General features: G+C 33.9%; 3 protein-coding genes across 3 annotated transcripts in view; 2 read left to right on the forward strand and 1 right to left on the reverse strand.

Moving 5' to 3' along the window:
- LOC107730291 (nuclear receptor coactivator 7-like) overlaps positions 1-2,353 on the forward strand; it is an 8,233-nt gene extending 5,880 nt beyond the window's left edge. Inside the window, exons 6-7 of the mRNA XM_016541082.1 lie at positions 359-432; positions 1,666-2,353. Of these exons, the coding sequence (XP_016396568.1) occupies positions 359-432; positions 1,666-1,801 (210 nt within the window). The 3' untranslated portion in view covers positions 1,802-2,353. The remainder of the gene's footprint in view (positions 1-358; positions 433-1,665) is intronic.
- Positions 2,354-4,386: 2,033 nt separating this feature from the next.
- LOC107730284 (5-azacytidine-induced protein 2-like) lies at positions 4,387-16,143 on the forward strand. The gene is made up of 7 exons (XM_016541071.1): positions 4,387-4,508; positions 6,679-6,901; positions 7,812-7,884; positions 8,742-8,884; positions 10,544-10,605; positions 11,472-11,602; positions 15,604-16,143. The coding sequence occupies exons 2-7, from the start codon at positions 6,686-6,688 to the stop codon at positions 15,894-15,896; spliced, it is 918 nt and encodes a 305-aa protein (XP_016396557.1). The 5' UTR covers positions 4,387-4,508; positions 6,679-6,685; the 3' UTR covers positions 15,897-16,143.
- Positions 16,144-19,794: 3,651 nt separating this feature from the next.
- LOC107730286 (COX assembly mitochondrial protein homolog) overlaps positions 19,795-22,586 on the reverse strand; it is a 7,074-nt gene continuing 4,282 nt past the window's right edge. The window contains exons 3-4 of the mRNA XM_016541073.1: positions 21,252-21,342; positions 19,795-20,312 (exon numbers count right to left, since the gene is read on the reverse strand). Of these exons, the coding sequence (XP_016396559.1) occupies positions 20,192-20,312; positions 21,252-21,342 (212 nt within the window). The 3' untranslated portion in view covers positions 19,795-20,191. The remainder of the gene's footprint in view (positions 20,313-21,251; positions 21,343-22,586) is intronic.

Raw genomic sequence — 22,586 nt, forward strand, 5'->3', positions numbered from 1 at the left:
TTCTGGTTCTAGTTCTAGCTCTGGTTCTAGTTCTGGTTCTGGTTCGGGTTCTAGTTCTAGTTCTAGTTCTAGCTCTGGTTCTGGTTCTGAGTCTGGTTCTGGTTCTGGTTCTAGTTCTAGTTCTGGTTCTGGTTCTGGTTCTAGTTCTAGTTCTGGTTCTGGTTCTGGTTCTAGTTCTAGTTCTGGTTCTGGTTCTGGTTCTAGTTCTAGTTCTAGTTCTAGCTCTGGTTCTGGTTCTGAGTCTGGTTCTGGTTCTGGTTCTGGTTCTAGTTCTAGTTCTAGTTCTGGTTCTGGTTCTGAGTCTGAGTCTGGTTCTGAGTCTGGTTCTGGTTCTGACCTGTGTTTGGTTCCTCTGCAGATCTTCCGCTGGAGTGGAGAAAACTCCTACTTTGTGAGAGGATTCCTGGACTCTCTGCAGATGGGAGGAGGAGGGTGAGTCCTTCATCATCTCACATTCAACATTAAACTAATAACAGAGCTTTATCACAGTCTGTGCATCTGATAGAAATCTTTTGTCACATTAGAAATGTCTTTACTGATCAATTTAATGTGTCTTTGATGAATAAAAGCATTTTTTTTTTTAATCACGTTTGAACGTTAGTGAACCGCCATTCATAAGACTAAAGGGGAAGCTGCTTTACACTACTATTTGCCACTTCTGCTTTCTGAATGTGGAAGTGTAATAAAAGTCTGTTGAGCAACTGTCATCTTTCACGCTCTCATGACTTCCATCCGTCTGTTAAACACAGCATTACATCATATTTCAGCTTCTGCTTTATGGAAAACAAAACTACTTGATATCTATGGAAGCCTGTTTCTGACACAGAAAAATTAAATTAAATTAAATTAAATTAAATTAAAATAAAATAAAATAAAATAAAATAAAATAAAATAAAATAAAGGTAATTGCAACTTTTCTCTCACAATTCTGAGTTTATAACGCTCAATTTATTTTATTTTATTTATTTTTTTTGAACAGAATTGTGAGATATAAACTCAGAATTGTTTTTTGTTTTTATTCAGTGGCGGAAACAAAAAAAAATCTCAATTGTGGGATATAAACTTGAAATTTAAAGAAAAAAAAGTCAGAATTCTGAGTTTATATTCTTGCAATTCTGAAAAAACGTATTATTTAAATACGAATAGTTCACGTAGAATTTCCTGGTGAATGCATGAACTGAGCAAATATGTGGCCCTGCAGCACAAAAGCAGTCTTAATTGTAGCAATAACCAACAATACATTGTATGGGTCAAAATTATAGATTTTTCCTTCATGCCAAAAATCATTAGGATATTAAGTAAAGATCATGTTCCATGAAGATATTTCGTAAATTTCCTATCGTGAATATATCAAAACTTAATTTTTGATTAGTAATATGCATTGCTAAGAACTTCATTTGGACAACTTTAAAGATGATTTTCTCAATATTTAGATTTTTTTTGCACCCTCAGATTCCAGATTTTCAAATATTGTCCTATCCTAACAAACCATACATCAATGGAAAGCTTATTTATTCAGCTTTCAGATGATGCATAAATCTCAATTTCGAAAAATTGACACTTAAGGCTGGTTTTGTGCTCCAGGGTCACATATAGTTTAAATGCAATGCATCTGCCAAATGCATGCATGTAAATGTGAATGCTCTGTTGTTTGTGTGTGTTCAGGGGTCCGTTTGGCTTGTGGCTGGATTCTGATCTGTATCGCGGCTCCAGTTACTCATGCAGCACCTTCTGCAACCGTCCTCTCAGCCTCCATCACGACTTCACCGTCCGGGATCTGGAGGTGTGGACCTTCGTCTGAGCGCAAACCAGTTCCTGCCGTTCACACCGCTGATAAGAACAACACGAAACTGCCCTGACTCGTCTGTTCACTTCGACAGAACCTGATCTCTTCCTCATTTGCGAGCGGCTCCAGAGCTTCTGCTAAGAGTAATTGTAAAGAAGACAAGTTGAGGCAGGAGTTGGTGGTTTAGTTCCCGTTTCCAGTAACTGTAAGCATTTCAGTGGCCTGATGGAACCTGAACACATTGCTCAAGCCCTGAGGATCAAGCATGCTGCCTACGTAGGCGACATAGCACACTAGATTTGAGACGAGCCCTTGAGTACTACTACTGACACTCACGGTTTAGTGTCTTTACTGTGTTTTAAAATGCACTTAGAGGACGAATGATTTACTGATTTGTGTCCAAAAAGGATTTGAAAAGGAAAAATAGTTTGCTGTGTGATAGTGATTGTACTACTGCTTATTGTTTTTTACTGTATTTAATATCTGTGATCACATGTTGAATTGTTTGTCATGCAGTGCTGGCGCTGTGTTTCTGGGTTTGGGGTTTCTAATAAAACACGTTGTTTTTCATTAAACTGTGTCTGTTTTGGATTTTCTGGTCGAGTAATTGTTTAAAGTCATTTACACTCTTAGTGTAAATCATGCAAATACTAGTGCCAGCTGATCAATGAAGAAACAAATTGCTCGCAACACCAAGTTCAGCGGTTTTATTCTCAGTGAATGCATGAATTGATCAAACGTACTGTATATAGACCTGAACGCAATGGATACAAGCGTCTGCCAAATGCATTCATATAAATATGAATTTTCAACAAAAAAAAAAACTGAAAATGTTTCTGGTCCACATTGACTTCCATAGTATTTTTTTTTTCCATACTATAGAAGTCAATGGCTACCAGCAATTGTTTGCTTATGAACATTCTTCAAAATATCTTTTTTTTAAAATGTTAAACAGAAGAAAGAAACTCATAAATGTGTGGATCAGCTTGAGGGGGAGTAAATGATGCACTATCCCTTTAATTTATTTTAATGGGAAAAAACTTTTTTTAATAATATTTTTATGACTTAATTAGAAAACTAAGTTTTGGTAGCTGAGGCAGCGCTACATGCAATTTTCTGTTATATTTATATAATCATATTCAGAGTTTACTTTCTTTTGAGTCATGATTTTAACATCTTTATTTTTTGAAAAACACTGAATCTAAAGTATAAATCTGTTTATTTCACAGAACTGTGAAGTTCAAATCATTTTTTATTTCTAATTATTTTAGTAAACATTTTGTATAATAGATATACATTTAATTGCAGAAATTATGCATGTGTTATTTACTATCTTTAAATATTTAACATTTGAAACTTTTTGGCATCAGCCCGAAAACCATGGGCACTTGGGTGATAAAACTATATTTATAATGATTTTTTTTAAGGTATAAAATAAGTGTTCGTTTCATTTTAGGAAATTTGCTGTCATTTAATTGTTCATTTGTATTATGTGCCATCATCAGCCATCCTGCGTTCTAAGCATCAGTCAATCATTAACACAAACCACTCAGAGAAAGCAAGAGTTTCAGGGAAACAGAAACCGTTCTGAGCTTATAACAAACACACTGGGCTCAGAGTTTGAGTTTGTTTCATAAGGTGCATTACAGCCTTACATAAAGCATAAAAACTATGTCAGAATAAATCCCTTATGCTTTATGAAACTGTGAGCCTGTGAAGAATGTCTGCTGGGAAACCAACGAAACTGTTAAAGGAACAGTTCACCTGAAACTGAACAATTGCTGGAAATGTGCTCACCCTCAGACCATTGAAGATCAGGATGAGTTTGTTTCTTCATCAGATCTGGAGAAATGTAGCACTGCATCAGTGTCTCACTGCAAGTGAATGGGTGCCGTCAGAATGAGAGTCCGTCTCGCATGAACTGAGGATGAGCACATTTTCATTTTTGGCAAAACTATTGCTTTAATGGCGGTTGGTTTGTTTTGTGCGCAGCGCCACCTCGTGGTTAAAAGTGATGTACTAGTCCCTAGAAGTACAAGTATAGAAGACTAGAAATATCACAATAAATATGACAAACTATTGCTTACTAGCTTACTATTACAGAATTACAATATGTTTGATATTTTCCTTTTATGCTTTGGGCATCTACTTGAAATGGTTGCTGTGTGTTTGTAAGCAGTCTGGTGTAATAAAGTCTGTCTTTCATAATCATAATTTTCATAATCAGCTAAAAAAAATTAAAATAAAAAACGAGATTGAAGCAGTTACCATGATGATCCGTTTGCTCACAGCAAACTTCCACTATTTTATCCTTTAATACATGTTTCTAGTACTTTTATAAATCCGTTATGTTTGTATTTACTGTTATTGTGTGTTTATTATTTATTTAGTTATTGATTATTTATTCGTGTGTCTCTGCTGTAACTGCATCACAACGACACGCCGAAAAAAACTCCACAATAACGCGAATATCACCATTAACCATTAAAAAATCGAAACATATAGATTTTCTCGGATTTTAAGCAAAGCACGCGAGCGGGAACCGCGTCTGGCTTAAGTTCGCGCGCGACGCAGATCCGTTTCCGCCGGAAGTCCAGCGAGCGGAGAGAAGCACTTCCTGGAGAGTGTTTGTGTTGTTTAGTTTCTCACACTCGCTGTTTTTCTCGCTTTATCATGGTTTATTCTCGTGTTGGTGTCTGCTGTCCGCGCTGACTGCTGTCTGGTGAGTGCTGCTCTCATATTTCATATCAAACATCATCATAATAATGCAGCGTATGAACATAAACACACGGCTTTTCTGATGTCTGTCAGTATTTTGTCGTGTGCAGCCTCTCGTGTGTGTTTTTATGTGCTGCGGGGAATGACATTCGCTATTCCTGCTCTAATACTTTAATAGATTAGTTCAAGAGCTGTTATGATTGGTTTTGTTTTCATCTTCATCCGCGGTTTTATTTTGCTCTTCGCTTGTTGTCATGTTCTTTCTGTTTCACTTTGACCAAAGGCTGATCAATACTGACAGAAAACCATCTGTATAATAAAAGCCCTGTCATATGATCTCTTCATTCATAGTTTAGATTAATATTAACATGTTATGTATTAGTGCTGGGCGGTATGACCAAAAATTGATATCACGGTATTTTTCAAAATGATACCGGCTTCACGGTACATGACGGTATTGTTTTTCATGCATGATCGGGTGTTAAGCATATTTTCTACTGATTGAGAGGAAATACTGCAGTATATTGAGTATGCTAATATTGTAATATTTTACACTATCAATTTTGTTAGAAATTATAATTGGTTTCACAATGCTGTACTACACAATACAATATTATATTACTATATTATACTGGAATATAATTCATATTTAAGGCATTATAAAATATTATAAAATTGCACATAAATCGAAGTATTTTTATTATAGGCTAAATTTTGGCACAGCCAAACTGATGTTCATAATAATATAATATAACAGTGTTGTTGTTAATGTTCTGTAGAAATAATTCTGAATGATTGTTGTTTAATTGATTGATTTTTAAACATTAATTATTAATCCGATCCATCAATATCAGCCACAACAGTCTATATCAGCACTAATGGCCAGTATAATAATAATAATAATAATTTTCTGTTGTGCATTAAATGTTTTAAACTCTCTGACGCATTACTATAAACTCTTGTAATTGAATGCATGTTGTGTTATTTATTTGTTGCGTGATATAATGCATGTTTTTAATGTTCTTTAGAAATATAAATAAATGTGACTTTTATTGATTGATTGATTTCAAAGTGACAACATAATAATACAAACTATTACAATATTAATATGGTCCAGTGATCAGTTACAGTTACTTTCTATATTGGTGGCCAATAATAATAATAATAAAGTTTACTTAAATAGCAACTTTCATGCATCTCAAAGGACAGAACATAAAAAGTAAATTAAATTTATAATATTTATGTAAATTATATATTTCAAAATTTGTTATATATAAATATATTGAATATATAAACATAACATATTTCTTAAATGTATACACGCATGTGTTTGTATTTATATATACATAATAAATATACACGCATATATAATGTAAACAAGAACTTTTATTTTGGATGCGATTAATCGTTTTACTGCACTAATGTAAATATTAATATTTTATATATAAACCTAACATATTATGTATGTGTGTGTGTTTATATATGCATAACAAATACACAGTACACACACACGGGTCAAAGACGAAAAAGGGTTTAAGCATAAAAACAATAAGTGTAATACTGCTTTAAATTGTTGTTGTTTTTCCCCAAATTGTTTTTATAAAATTTTCTGTTTAATTTAAATGCAATTTTGTTTTTGTTTTTCCGAGCAAAAAAATAAATATCATAAATTTTCCCCAGATTTACAGAAGAGACCCACTAAACTATAATTCAGTGTAACAATCTTCTCAGGCATATTTACAACAAACAAAAATCAATTTATGACATATTAAAAGACTAATAACTTTCACCCCAAAAACTAATTAATTCTATCCTAGCTTTCGCCCAATCATCAGTAAGAATTTTTACTAATTTAAAACACAATAAAATTTAATATGCTGTTATTCTTTTATATATTTTAATATGTACACGTCAGAATAAGCATGTCGTTTGAATTTTTACATAAATATTAGTGTTACACCGAATGACAATGTAACATCATTTCAACCAAATTGTAACATTTTATTCTCCAAACACTTAAAAGTAGACACTTTGCTTACATTCAATGTGCTTTCTATGGAGATAAAATCACCTTAATCGTCTTAACGTCTTTGACCCACATGTGTTACGTAAAGACAGACCTTTATTTTGAATGCGAGTGAATGCAGTCCTGATGTAAAGCCTGTGTTGTGCAGCTCTGGTATGGAGTCTCCAGCGGTGGATGATGATATCTGTATCCTGAAGCATGAGACGGCGTACGTCTCGCCCGAGAGCCCCGTGTCCGCGTGCGCCGGAGACGAGTCGGTGGCGTCTCACTTCGCTCTGGTCACCGCCTACGAGGACATCAAGAAGAGACTCCGAGACACGGAGAAGGAGAACGGCCTGCTGCGCCGGAGAGTCAAGCAGCTGGAGGACAAGGTGTTTAACACATTCAACACAAGTCTGTGGAGCACGAAGGGTTAAACACTGAGGATTTACGTGAATTATTCGCTGTCAAGTGTATTGCATTTCTGAATGATGAAATAATTATAATTATTAATAATTATAATAGTATATTAAGTTGATGAATATCATATACATTAAGTGTTATTATTATTATTATTGAAACATTGAATATTATATTTTTGAAAATTCTTACATTATTAAAATGGCTATAGTTGTATTATTAAATCATTTTTATTGTGCTGTTATAAATTATGGTGCTAAAATATTACAAATTATATTACATTATTAAATGTCATTGGTAAATTATTAAATATTTATTATTGAAATAATCATAATAATTATTAATAATAATTATATAAAAATATTTTATTGTATAAAATTATTCAATATCACTAGTAAAATATAAAGTATTATATTATTGGATTATTATTTTTAATTATGTTAGTTTATTAAATGTCACTAGTAAAATATTAAATTTGTATTATTGAAATAATAATAATACTTTTTATTATTATTAATAATATCAGATTATTTTATTGTATAAAATTATTAAATATCACTAGTAAAATATAAAACTATTTTTAATTATGTTAGTTTATTAAATGTTAGTAGTAAAATGTTAAAATCACTATATTGTTGAATTATTAAAGGGGTCATATGATGCTGCTAAAAAGAACATTATTTGGTGTAATGAAATGTTTATGCGGTTTAAAGTTAAAAAAACACATTATTTTCCACATACTGTACATTATTGTTTCTCCTCTATGCCCCGCCTTTCTGAAACGCGTTGATTTTTACAAAGCTCATCGTTCTGAAAAGCGAGGTGTGCTGTGATTGGTCAGCTATCCAGTGCGTTGTGATTGGCCGAATACCTCAAGCATAGCATCTGACGGAGCAGCTGCAGGCCAAAGAACTGGAGCTTCTGCAGCTCAGATCGGAGATGGAAACAAGCCAAGGTGAGATATTCATATTTTCGTGTTTATAAAGATCATACTGTACAAAATCCGTGAATAATGTTGCTGCAAATGCTTTCTGTATTATCCGTTTATTAAATAATATTACATTTTAAATGATTAAATAGTATAGTATTAAATTATTAAATATTTCTTACGTTATTGAATTACAAAATTATTTTATATGAATAAAAGTTGCTAGTAAAATATTAAATATTCTTCAAGAAAAAAATCAAGTTGGTATGTTTTCTGCACTGTTTCTCGAAAAATTAAATTATATTAAATTAAGTATTCTTCAGTTATCATGAAATATTATTGCAATATTAAGGAATATAATGTTATTTATAAATGCATAAACTAAATGCAAAATTAAATGCATATTAAATTATTAAAATTAAATATTACTATTTTAAATTAAATATTATTACATGATTAATGTATTAAATATTGTGTTGTTAGAAAAATAATAAATGTTGTTGAATTATTAAATCATTAAGAGTGGCTAGTAAAAAAGTCAAGTTATGAATTATTAATTACATTTTATATTGTTTAATGTTACTAGTAAAATATTAATAGTATTACTAAGATACAGTAAAAACCTAGTTTAAATAATTAACTTTCTCAGCAAATGAACACAAAAATGATACTTAATTTTTATTCTGGTGTAACAATGCATATAAACAGTAAGATCTATCCAAATATATTTTTACTAAAACACTTTAAAATGAAATACGACACATTGAGGCTGTGATGATGTGAACAAATTATTAGTATGTAGTATATTGTGAATGTTCAGCATGGCCTGTTGCATTGAATATTGCAGTTCAGCAGTTGTTGTAATGCTGTTTTTCTCCTGTCAGTGATGAAGAGTCTGACGGATACGGCGGATTACTGGCAGGTGGACAGATGCAGCAGTGAAATGAAGATCCACTCGCTGCAGGAGCAGCTGGAGCGCTTACAGTTAGAGAACGACGCGCTGCACAAGCTCTGCAGGGCCGGACAGGTGCGTCTCCACCTCTGTGCTACACCACTGCTACACCTGTGTTACAGCCCCGCTACACCTGCACTACACCTGCATTAGCCTATATATCTGCGCTACACCTGTGTTACACCCCTGCTACACCTGCACTACACCTGTGTTACACCCCTACTACACCAGCATTATATATCTGCACTACACCTGTGTTACACCCCTGCTACACCTGCACTATACCTATTACACCCCCACTACACCTGCATTATATATCTGCATTACACCTGTTACACCCCTGCTACACCTGCACTACACCTGTGTTACACCCCTGCTACACCTGTGTTACAGCCCCGCTACACCTGTGTTACACCCCTGCTACACGTGTTACACCCCCACTACACCTGCATTATATATCTGCACTACACCTGTGTTACACACCTGCTACACCTGTGTTACAGCCCCGCTACACCTGCATTATATAGCTGCACTACACCTGTGTTACACTCCTGCTACACCTGTACTATACCTGTGCTACACCCCTACTACACCTGTACTATACCTGTGTTACACCCCTACTACACCTGCATTATATATCTGCACTACACCTGTGTTACACCCCTGCTACACCTGCACTATACCTATTACACCTGCACTACACCTGCATTATATATCTGCACTACACCTGTCACCTGTGTTATACACCTGCACTACACCTGTGTTACACACCTGCTACACCTGTGTTACAGCCCCGCTACACCTGCACTACACCTGTGTTTTACACCTGCACTACACCTGTGTTACACACCTGCTACACCTGTGTTACAGCCCCGCTACACCTGCACTACACCTGTGTTTTACACCTGCACTACACCTGTGTTACACACCTGCTACACCTGTGTTACAGCCCCGCTACACCTGCACTACACCTGTGTTTTACACCTGCACTACACCTGTGTTACACACCTGCTACACCTGTGTTACAGCCCCGCTACACCTGCACTACACCTGTGTTTTACACCTGCACTACACCTGTGTTACACACCTGCTACACCTGTGTTACAGCCCCGCTACACCTGCACTACATCTGTGTTACACACCTGCTACACCTGCACTACACCTGTTACACACCTGCTATATATGTATATATATATAATAATACATCATGTACATTTATTTATGTCTTGTTATATATATACAGTATATGTGTGTGTGTATATATATATATATATATATATATATATATATATAGACCTCTAACACTAGCTTGCTCTATTCATTTTCTATTCTATCTGTTTTCTTTTTATTTTATTATATTATTTATAAAATCCTTGCTACGTGTACTGCGTTAAGCTAACTGAGACTTGTCATAGCACTTGCATATCATTGCTCTTTTGTTGGTCTTGATTGCTTCTATTGTCCTCGTTTGTAAGTCGCTTTGGATAAAAGAGTCTGCTAAATGACTAAATGTAAATATATATATATATATACATATGTTATATTTAATAAATTTATTTATTTTACATTTTTATAAATACTATTTATTTTAATTAAAGTATAACATTGTAAATAAATTGATTATATTTATGTTTAAAATAATATATGTAATATTTATTTTTTATTTAATTTTATATATATTTTATTATTTAAATAAAATATCAGGCGTGTCTCATGATGTTCTTCTCGTTACAGGATGTTTGTGAAAACTGTGTAGTTGATGATGATCAGTCTCATGAAGCTTTGACAGACGTCAGGTATTTATGGCATTAATTTTCGCTGAATGTTTCCGTGTTTAATGGTGCTTGCAGTGCTGACAGTGTGCACTAGAGGGGGTGATTGTAACAATAATGAGACGATCAATGAAATGACATTTATTATTCAAATAATGGACACATATCTCATTTTCACCAATGTAAATCAAGGGAAGGGTTCTCACAATTATAAAAATATAATTTTTTTCTTTCTTTATATATTTCTAGGCATTTTTATAGTGAAGATATACAACACCAGTCAAACGTTTTTGAACAGTAAGATTACAAAAGATTTCTATTTTCAGATAAATGCTGTTCTTCTGAACTTTCTATTTATCAAAGAAACCTGAAAAATTCTACTCGGCTGTTTTCAACATTAATAATAATAATAAATGTTTCTTAAGCAGTAAATCAGAATATTATACTGATTTCTGAAGATCATGTGACACTGAAGACTGGAGTAATGATGCTGAAAATACAGCTTTGATCACAGAAATAAATTACATTTTAACAGATATTCACATAGAAAACAGTTATTTTAAATAGTAAAAAATATTTCACAATATTACTGCTTTTGCTGTATTTCTGATCAAATAAATGCAGGCTTGGTGAGCAGAAGAGACGTCTTTTAAAAAACATTAAAAAACGTACTGGGAATTTGACTGGGAGTGTATTTCTGAAATACTTCATATGTATAGAAAAACCTGCTAAATAACTAAAACTGAAATAAAAACTATATAGACACATTTGAAAACAACAAAAAAAATAACCCTGATATACACAACCATGCTGTATCACGTAAACAACAGTGCAACTTAAAATGCATAAAGATGAGTGTTATTAGTAAAAGCGATGTGTGTTGTGTTTAGGACGATGGCAATCGTTGAGTCGTATCAGGGCATCCTCAGTGAAGTGTCCCGTTTGCAGTCAGTCGCTCGGTCTCAGTCGGAGCTGGTGAGGAAGATGAGAGAGAGACCGGCGCTGCCTGTCTTCAGACGAGGTGAGTTCACCAGCGCTCTCACACTGCGGTCACACTAACCTTACACTCTTCGTTCCATTCAATTCCATTCATGCGCATGCGACTGCGCCAGACCGGAAACGAAAGGTTTTTGCATTTCGCTGCGTTCTAGGGATGGGCGTATCGATCCGAAGTATTGATGCGAGTATCGAAAGTATCAATACTCAAACAATAAATATCGATACTAAGGTGTGTTTTATTTACCAGTGATTTTGTTTATTTAACAAAAAAAATAATGCATTGAATTGGACGAATAACCTATGTTAGTAAATAATTGTGTAGGATGGAACTATTTTCCTGCTCATCTGATCTGAACACACACAAATGTTGCAAGACAGAACCAATCCATCACAGAGAGCATTCACTCACTTCTGACAGTGCATTCAAACAGGGCTGCGCTTCCCAAAAGTATCATAAGAAAGCATTAAAGCTTTTGGGAACGGCAGCCCAGAACAATGCTTATCAGAGGACAGAAGAAAAAAAATACATGCATGTTTGAGTTATTTCACAATAAACAAATTGAAATTAGCCTACATAGTTTGTGCGATTACATTTATTGAAATTGAACGTTGAAAGATAATATTGATCACGTTCTATTCTGTAATGTTAATATAAATCATACACTGTAAGAATAAAAATGTTGCATTTTATGCGTGCAACAGCCTGTCACTGGCAGACCCTTATGAAACTGAACCATGGTTTTACTAAAGTGACCGTAGTTCAACTCTAGTATTTGTAGATTCGAATCATGTGTAAACAAAAAAACACATTTGAACCATGTGTAAACAAAAATATAACCTAATAAGTTACAATTAAGGCGTATTGAATGTTCAAATGCGTTTTAAATAAAGTTAAGTGGTTATCATTACCCATTTTACTCTTAGTAATTTAATAAATTTCATAATTTAAAAGTTTAGTTCAGAAGTATCGTATCGATATCGACGATACTGCCTTGAAAAATATCGGTATCGTATCGAAAACAAAATAAGACCTATCTGAATTAACATTGTAGGTGTATTATTATTGTTTATGTGTTGAATTTAGGTTTTTAAAAAGACGCTGCAGAGCATGACGTCATATCACGACCGTCGCCGCATAATAAGCTTTCTGCAACAAAATAACAATCTCCGAATCAGAATCAGCTTTATTGCCAGGTATGTTTACACATAGAAGCTGACAGAAGCTTCCGGAGTGCAACAGAGTGACAGAGACAGGACAAAACACAGATAATAAAAGAATAAAAATAGAACAATAGGGAATAACTATATACAAATTGACAGTTTTGTATGTACAGGTATATTATGTGCAGATTCAGAATGTAAACTTAAGTATGTGTGTTAGATGAATAAATGTATGAGTGTATAAATAGTGTTGTGCACTTATACGTGTATTTTTCTAAAATAGTAATTTAGTTTTTTTGCAATTACTAAACAATGTAGTTGTGTCTTTTTATCTCACAGTTTTGACATTTTCTCTTGCAGTTGCAAGTTTATGTCTTCCAATTTGAAGTTTTTGTAAATTGTAAACTTGTAATTGTGAGTTTAGATCTAATAATTCTTACTTTTTTCTTGCATTTTTTTTTTCTCCCCACCACGGAATAATAAAAAAAGAGGAAATTGTTATCCCAAAATTCTATTTTTCTCACGATTTGAATGTTTCTTCTCAGAATTGTTTTATAATTTGCAATTGTAAGATATAAACGTGTAATTGTGAGTTTGAATCTCGCAATTCTTGCTTTTTTCTTTACTTCCTGTAACGAAAAAAATACAAGGTTACTGCAACTTTTTATCTCACAATTGTTTTTTTTTCTTTTCTCAGAATTGTGAGTTTATATCTTGCAATTTTAAGTAATTTTTACTTAATTCAGAATTTTTTTCCCTTAGAATTTGTTTAGAAGTTTATATCTTGCAATTCTATTTTTTTACGCCAAAAGATGTTATATATATGTTATAGAGTTTATATCTCACAATTCAGATTTATCTTTTCAGAGCTGTTCTTTACTTCCTCTAACGAAAAAAATACAAGGTTACTGCAACTTTTTATCTCACAATTGTTTTTTTTTTCTTTTCTCAGAATTGTGAGTTTATATCTTGCAATTTTAAGTAATTTTTACTTAATTCAGAATTTTTTTCCCTTAGAATTTGTTTAGAAGTTTATATCTTGCAATTCTATTTTTTTTTACGCCAAAAGATGTTATATATATGTTATAGAGTTTATATCTCACAATTCAGATTTATCTTTTCAGAGCTGAGTTTATATCGCAATTGACTTTTTCTTACACTTGTTTGTTTGTTTTTCAGCCACAGAATAAAAAAAAAGAAAAGTAATTGCAACTTTTATCTCATAATTGACTTTTTTCTGACCGTTGTAAGTTAACAGTTCTAGAAACTTGACATTTCTGAGTCAGACTTGTGAGATATAAACTCAGAATTGCGATTTATTATAATTATTATAATTATTATTATAAATCATTTTTTGATTCTGTAGTGGAAATAAGCTTCCATAATTATTAGATTCATGTTATTAAATATAAAAAGGATCTTTTTTTTGGTCTTTTTTGGCGCATGAGAGAATAAAGCACATCCACTTTTATTGTGTGCTCCTTTTTAATCGTGAGTAAGGTAGTTGTTAAGTTAAGGGATCTAAAATATGCTCATGCAGAATAAGGCATTAACATGAGCGTTATAAGTACTCATAAACCCAATAATAAGTCAAAATAAAAGCCAATATGCTAGTAATATGCATGCTAGTTAATAGTGAGAATTGGTCCTTAAAGTGTTACCAGTGTTTCAGTTATTTGAGAGAAAAAGTTTGGAAAAATAATTTTTTTTTAAATGTTTTTGAAAGAAGTCTCTTCTGCTCACCAGGGCTGCATTTATTTGATCAAAAATACAGTAAAAATTGCTAAATATTATTCTAATGTAAAACAGCTGTTTTCTATGTGAATATCTGTTAAACTGTAATTTATTTCTAGAAATCTTTTGGAACATTAGAAATGTCTTTACTGTCACGTTTGATCAATTTAATGCGTCTTTGATGAGTAAAAGCATTAATTTCTTTTTTTAAAAACCTTTATTTATCCCAAACATTTGAATGGTAGTGTTTTCCTTAAAAAAAAAATTGGCAGCACAACTGTTTTCAACATTAATAATAATAATAATAATGTTTCTTGAGCAGCAAATCAGCATCTCCTTTCAAAAACGTTTTAAAAAATCTTCAATCATTCCAAACTTTTATAGAATAGTGTATCTATTATATCGGTAAAATGATGAAAAATATGAGGCAGGATGATATACAGACTGTCACTCGACATTCATCACATACCTGAGCTACTAAACAAAGGCCATTTAACACACTTTTCAGGCTCTGGGGTTGTCAGTATTCCCTGTGTGTCGCAGAGGAAAAGCAAAAGGTGCAAATTAGAATGAGTGTTAAAAACGAGGAAGAGCTCCATGTTTATTTCAGTGAATCTGGAGACGGCGGGCTTTCTTTAAGATATAGCCCGTATATTCCTCTGAGAGATCGGCAACATAATCAGTTTTCAAATGAGCCCCTCGTTGTTTCGTGAGATGAGAAGCAGAGAGTTAGTGATGTGTGTGAATCTGTGCGTCCCCGAGGAGCACTAATGCATGCCTTGTTTATGTTACTGCACTCGCCATCTGTGCTGGTAAAAATAGTGCTTGCTCTCACTGGTGATCTGGTTTGAGTTCAAACTTTATAGCCAGGTGAGTCAAATGATGTATTTAACATGTATAAAATAAACGATTATGTGTGTGTGTGTGTGTATATATATATATATATATATATTTATTATTTTAGATATCATACTACTACTACCTAAAACTCTCATTTTATTTTGCATGTTTTCATATCCGTCAGTCAGGCTGTTGTGAGAGCACTCAGTAGGCAGCATGTTTTGTAGCTGTAGTGTGTTTGTGGGAGTTTCTGAGGTGTGTAATAAATCCGGAGGCTGTCGGTTTCAGCTGCTTCAACTGTTCCAGTGCAGTGCCTGGATGATGTGCAGAAGAGCAGTGTCCCTCGTCCCCCCAGCGCGCCTCCGCTGCCCTCGGTCCCAGACGGCCCCCAGGACCCCTGGCCCCTCCCGCGTCCGGCCCCGCTGGGCAGCCCCGGCGTGCGGCTCAATCCCCCCCCACGCATGAGCTCGCTGGACGACAGCTCCTGGTCCTTCCCCAGCCCTCCTCGACCCAGTGATGCTCTGTTCTGGGACCAAACCAAGCCCAAGAGCCCCGTCGGAGACTGGGGCCAACCGTACTGAATCCCGGCCCCGGCCCTCCACACCTTACCTGCCTTAACACACACATCCCTCTCTGGATGATCCCGGATGAGCAAATACCTCGAGCAGACTGGGATGGAGAAACCCTTGAGAGGACGCGTTCCTGACTAGGGTTGGGTATCATTTGAATTTGATCAATTTCGATTCCGATTCTTAGCGATTAAGCCAAACATTTAGATATCAAACATATTTGAGACCCTGGAGCACAAAACCAGTCATAAGGGTCAACTTTTTGAAATTGAGAATGCTCCAGAGTCTCTTTTTGGAAAACATTTAATTGCAGCTGAATACTGTGAACAAAAATCAGCAGGCTACATAAAAACTGGACTCGATTAAGAGATGTTTGTGTGCAAAATAGAGCTGCACGATTCTGGATAAATTGAGACTTTTAAATGGAGGTTGTGGTTCTCTCACAATTCTAAAGAAAAAACTTTAGACAACTAAACAAAATCTCATGGAATCTATGAATGGAATGATTCAATGACTCACTCAAGATGTACTTGTTTCATTACTGGATGAATCAGTGCTTTTGAATGAATCTCTTGAATGAATGAATCAAATACATTTTTAACAGCCCCTTAAAAAAAAAAAAAAGATGCACACACAGGAATTGACAGGCAAATTTAATTTTTAATTTGACCGATTCCTGACCTTTAGTATCCGATTCTGGAATTTGAGTTGATTTTCGGTTCCCAACCCTATTCCTGACCCTATCTCCTATAGGCTTGTGTTCATCTCCTGGGTCGAGTCGATTCTATTAAGCGTAACGGATCCTGTCTTGTATTTATGAATGTGTAAAGGGAAGGTTTTAGTAGCTCAAGCACTCCTTGAAGGTTGTTTCTTTAGAAACACGTCTGTCATGTGTTGATGCCCGTTCCATACTGCTGTTCAAATCAGAGAAAACAATGTTTTAGTGTTTAGATTTAGTCAATAAATGAGTGGATCTGTGGGCGGCAGGTGGGTTTGTGCAAGTTATTTAGCTTTAAACAGGGTCTCACAGTCAACCTGGAAATTTCTATATTAAAAAGTCTTTCTATAGTAAATGATTTGCTCTTTTAGGGGCCAAGCACTTGTGTGTTAGTTTTTGTATTCTTCTGCCACTCTTGAGTCTATGGAAGCCCATAGAACCGTATGGTACAAAGTTGTGAAATTTGGCACACTGATAGAAGACAGTCTCAACATTAATCACACCAAATTTGGAGTCTCTAACTCAAACTCCCTAGCGCCACCAACAGCTCAAAGTTGCAATGACATTTATGCTAATAATTTTTGAACTGCAAGGTCTAGAAGCAAAATTCTAACTTTCAGAAATGAAAGTTACTCTTAAAAATCAAAATTGCTTTTCAGAATTTCTCGGACATAAAATTCCTCTGATTCCTTGGCTCATGCCAATTTGATTGCGCACCATGGCATCATTTCCTGTCATGAAAATGTTCCCGCTATTTTGAATTTTTTTAATTCCTCCTCTGCCGTTGCTCCAATTTTCACTAAGTTTTAACCAGGTCATCTTCAGACCATGGCAACAAAAAGTTATGGAAATCCAGTTGATTAGATAAACTGTTCTTGAATAACACAAACGAATTAAACGAAGAGCACGCCAAAATGAACATGAGGCTATATCTCCTCAATGCTTTAGCGTGTTTAACCCAAACTTGGTGTGTGTTATAAGAACCATGATCTGAGGTTACCTGCACAGCTCCACCTAGTGGACAGGAGTTTTGAAAATGGATATTTTTGATTATAACTTCTGAATGATTTGGCCAAAAATCACAAGACTTGTCATTTTACTTTCGTGACGACACCAAGTTGAACGATACCCAATATTCCCATGTCAGCTATTTTGAATTTTATCGTAAAATGCTGTTTTTTTTACAAATGCATTGGTGTGTTGTTACAAAACTCAAAACTCTGTATGTGTCATCGGCACCATGCCCTGAAGGTAGTCAAAAAGCTTTGGGCAATTATAATGACACTTTAAAAATTATTAACTTTTGAATATTTTTGCCTACTGGTCTCAATAGATTCCTTAGATTATGCTCAGAACGTCGATACCAATTATACCATAATTGGCCCAACTTCCCGTCCGCCGTTTTTAGTTCCTCTGAAAAAAATTTTTTCGTACTCCTCCTAGACCATTGGTCCAATTTTCAACAAATTCTACTCTGATCATCTTCAGGTTCATGCTCGGCTCCTTAATTGCTGCTTGCAGCTATATTTGTGATTCTAGCAATTCTTGAAGAATCAGAAACTAAAGCTGTGGCAACCCTGTTTAAAGTCAACATGAAACAAGCCATTTTACTTCTGTAATCTGATGAGTATTTGTTAAGAAAACTAGATTTTATCCATCAGAAATCCATCATTCCATGATTGTGAAAGGGTTTCTTCAAAATTTTACGTGTTGGTGAATGATTACAAAAATGATGTTTCTTTTTTTCTTTATCATAGTGTGCACTGATGCATCATTTAAAGTAATTTTTGCATTCAAAGATGTTTGTAAAAAATACATACGGCCAAAATCTGAGACAAGCTGCCTTAAAGGCATTAATAATGTACAGAGACACAAGCAGTCTGTGTTTCTACTGTGATTTTTACAGATCACAGTAAAAAGTTTCGTCTCGATACCAACTGCGTTCTGTCAAAAGAAATGTGAAGCACAAAGACGATGAAAAATCGATTGTATGTGTATATAAACTTATAATAGCTCTACAGGCCGGACTTTGAGAAACAAAGTGGTATCAAAGGATATCTTGTGTTTAAAAGCTTGTAATGCATTTGCAGATTTGATTTGACAGCTGTCATGTGACCACAATCGGATTCACAGACGCACACCGGAAACGTTTGGAAGCGTGATTTCACATGAAACATGTCCGGCTCTACTGCGACAGATCTGTGAACCAAAATGCAATGTACAGTAGATTATTTTTAGGATTATTAATCCTGAAAAGTTTGTAAATATTCAATAAATGAATTCATGTGATCATTTTTTGGCTTCAGTTTAAGGGTGAAGGTTATTAAAAGGTCTGATGTAATGTTACTGTATCTGTGGAGGGTTGAGATGTGATTATAACTTGTGTAATTATTGTAACTTTGCATTTGAAGGATAACTATAAATGCTATCTGATGCTCTTACGACCTTCAGCACCAACAAACCATTCTATTACTTTTGAGTGTTATTGTTTCTTCTCTCATATTCATATGGCACACAGTTTATTAAACTATCCATATAAGAGCATCTGCATCTGTATAATCCAGATGTAAAGCTATGAATATTTCAAGCTTTTATGGGGATCACATTTGATACTTTGAGTTTAAGTTTGCATTTTCATAAACAGATAACATCATACTATTTTCAGTAAGATTATAAATTAATGCTTTCATTCAAGGATGCATTAAGCAATTTAAAGTTATAATGTTCTAAAAGATTTCTTTAAAAGATTTCAAATAAATGCTGTTCTTTTGAACTTTCTATTCATCTGTGAATCCTGAAAAATAAAATGTATCACAGTTTCCACAAAAATATTGTGCAGCACAACTGTTTTCAACATTGATAATAATCAGAAATGTTTCTTGAGCAGCAAATCAGCATATTAGAATGATTTCTGAAGATCATGTGACACTGAAGACTGGAGTAATGATGCTGAAAATACAGCTGCGCATCACAGAAATACATTACAGTTTAACAGATATTCACTTAGAAAACAGCCGTTTTAAATCACAATAATATTTCACAATTTTTGTTACTGTACTTGTGATCAAATAAATGCAGCCTTGGTGAACAGGAGAGATTTCTTAAAAACATTAAATCTTACTGACCTCAAATTATATATATATATATACACACACGTCTAATATTTTATTAAAAGTTCACAATATCACCAGTAATTTATATAATTATATTCTGAATTTAAAAAATAAAAATGTTGCTACAGTTCTAGAAACAATTATAGACACTGAATCTGAATCTGAAGCACAAACTGATTGAAAATCATCCAAACACGAGCATCATGAATAACTCTTGAGGTTGTGTTTTCAAACAAACAAACAAAGAGCAGGTTCTGTGGCAGTAATTCCCGGGGGTCGGTGGGTCGATACACATCTGATGTGATTCAAAGACATTCTCTATGAATTTTTATTAGGCTTTAGGTGCAAGAGATGATTTATGAGAGCTAATCATGAATATAAACCAACAGACGCCGAGAACGTCCATCAGAGACAACAGCGTCGCCAGAAATGATTTTCATGGTCCATCCTCATCCTCCTCGCTGCAGTGTTCTTCATCACATGCTGGTGGGAAGCTTCTGCTTTCTGTTCTTGGCTGGAATCCCAGTCTGTTTGTATTCCTGCTTCTCTCTGAGATACTCCTGTTTGCACTCTTCGAAGAACGCAGGATCCTGATAACTGAGAGCCAAACGAACACAATCACACAGCAGCTAACAAAAACACCATTCCATCCAAGTTTATGATTTTCACGGTAAATTTTTAAAATTTTTTTTTTTTTTACAAACATCTTGAATTTTAAATTGTGTATTAATATGTGACCCTGGAACACAAAACCAGTCTTAACGTGTAAATTTTTCAAAATGTTTGAGATTTATGCATCATCTGAACGCTGAATAAATAAGCTTTCCATTGATGTATGGTTTGTTATGATAGGACAATATTTGAAAATCTGGAATCTGAGGATGCAAAAAAAAATATAAACAGTTATTAGAATCTTCTTTGTTTCAATATTTTGATTAAATGAACCATCAAACATAATATGCATGGTAATTAATTTATTCTTTTGACTAATTTCATGAATGTTTGTATTGTGAATGTCGTGAAGTTATCTAAATTTTTACGTCATATGACCATGTGCCAAAAAATACCAGATATTTTAAAAGACTTAATAATAAATAATATATTACACAAAAAACTACTTATGACATTTTTTTTTTTTGGCAATTTCAATGATGCATAATGCATTTTTAGGATCAACCAACTAGACCATTTAGATTTTGATTAAATAAACCATGTTTTCAAACCTGATTTTTATGGTAGATATTTGTTTATGTATATATCATGGAACTCAGGAATAAAGCCATTCCAATAATTAACTAAAATAATAAAACTATGTAACAAACAGCTGATAATACAAATAAAGTAAAAAATAATACATACAAAACTACTTCAGTTTTTTCTGCAAATATTTCAGCCTGAGAATGATGGGCAATGCTTTTTTAGGACCAACTAGACCAGAGGTTTTTACTGGACCATTTAGACTTTTCCCCCTTCAAGAGTTGATGATAAACAGCTGTGATGTATTGAGAGTGAATGCGGTGGATGATGAAGACTCACTGTAGCGTCAGACACTCTTTCAGAGCGGCGTTCTCCTCTCGACACCTGAACACCATGAAGAAGCCGGCGTCCTTACAGCAGCGACTGAACACTACAAACACACAGAACACAAGAATCTCTCTCAAAACACCTTCAACACTCAAAAAGTTTTTTTTTTTTTTTTTTTTTACATACAAAATAAAGTAAATATAAAATATATTTTTATGTCCTAAAAATACATTTACATACATGTAATGTTATAAATTCATAATCACACTTCTGCAAAATAAATATGGCATTCAGTGCCACATATTACTGATGAGTTATAATAATAATTTACTAAAACACAAAAAGTCTAATTCACTAGTTTTGACTAAATGTATCTTTAAGAAATATCACTAATATCACTGAATTTTGATTTGATTACATTTTAAAAGATTAAACTATTAACATTTTATGCAAACACAGAATCCAAAAAAATTAATAAATAAAAAGAGAGACAACAAAGAATTTCTGAAAAAAATATTTCACTGTACACTGTTATTGTTAACATTTAATAAATTGTTGCACTGTTAAAGTTTTATGAATTCAATTGATTAGACTTGTTTTTTGATTATTAAATGTAGTTAAACCATTAAAATGGAATCCAGAAAAATTCTACAGAAAACACAAAAATTGGGAAAAAATAAAACTGAATTTTGAATGCACACACACACACACACACACACACAAACACACACACACACACACACACACACACACACAACAGACACACACACACACACACACACAGACACATACGCATACACAAACACACACTCAAACACACACACACAGACACACAGACACACACACACACACACACACAGACACATACGCATACACAAACACACACACACAGACACAGACACACACAGAGACACACACACACATTTTATCCAACTCTGATTGCATTTAAATCAGTGCAATCTACAACAACTTATTGCAGAACTTATTACAGGAAATAAAATAAAGTCATGAAAATGTTGTTCACAGCCCAGTTTATTTGACATCTTTCCAGAGAATCTGCATATTCATGAATGCATATAGATAAAGGGTCAAATAAAATAAAAATGTTTGCGCATATGAAGGATAATGCTTTACGTGGATATTGGAACACAAGTGTGAAGTAAAGCCTTGTTTACATCACGGATAATAGTTTAGCAACCAAATATTATATGGCAAAAAATGGAAACATTTGGATGTCGAATGAGAGAGGCTTGTGAGCGCAATGCCGTTTAGTTTCATTTTAATAAATTCATTTTAGCTTGACGTTTGTATTCTGTTTATAATGAATGCCACTATAGCCTAATTTGT

This window comes from Sinocyclocheilus rhinocerous, unplaced genomic scaffold (genome assembly GCF_001515625.1).
Source record: "Sinocyclocheilus rhinocerous isolate Xijiao unplaced genomic scaffold, SAMN03320098_v1.1 scaffold1359, whole genome shotgun sequence".
In the NCBI taxonomy this organism is placed as follows: Eukaryota; Metazoa; Chordata; class Actinopteri; order Cypriniformes; family Cyprinidae; genus Sinocyclocheilus; species Sinocyclocheilus rhinocerous.

Excerpts from the sequence above, each read along its gene's own strand:
- LOC107730284 (XM_016541071.1), top strand. The coding sequence starts at position 6,686 with ATGGAGTCTCCAGCGGTGGATGATGATATCTGTATCCTGAAGCATGAG. Across the intron at positions 8,885-10,543 it reads AGCTCTGCAGGGCCGGACAG|GATGTTTGTGAAAACTGTGT; the intron begins GTGCGTCTCCAC and ends TTCTCGTTACAG. Across the intron at positions 11,603-15,603 it reads GCTGCCTGTCTTCAGACGAG|CTGCTTCAACTGTTCCAGTG; the intron begins GTGAGTTCACCA and ends TGTCGGTTTCAG.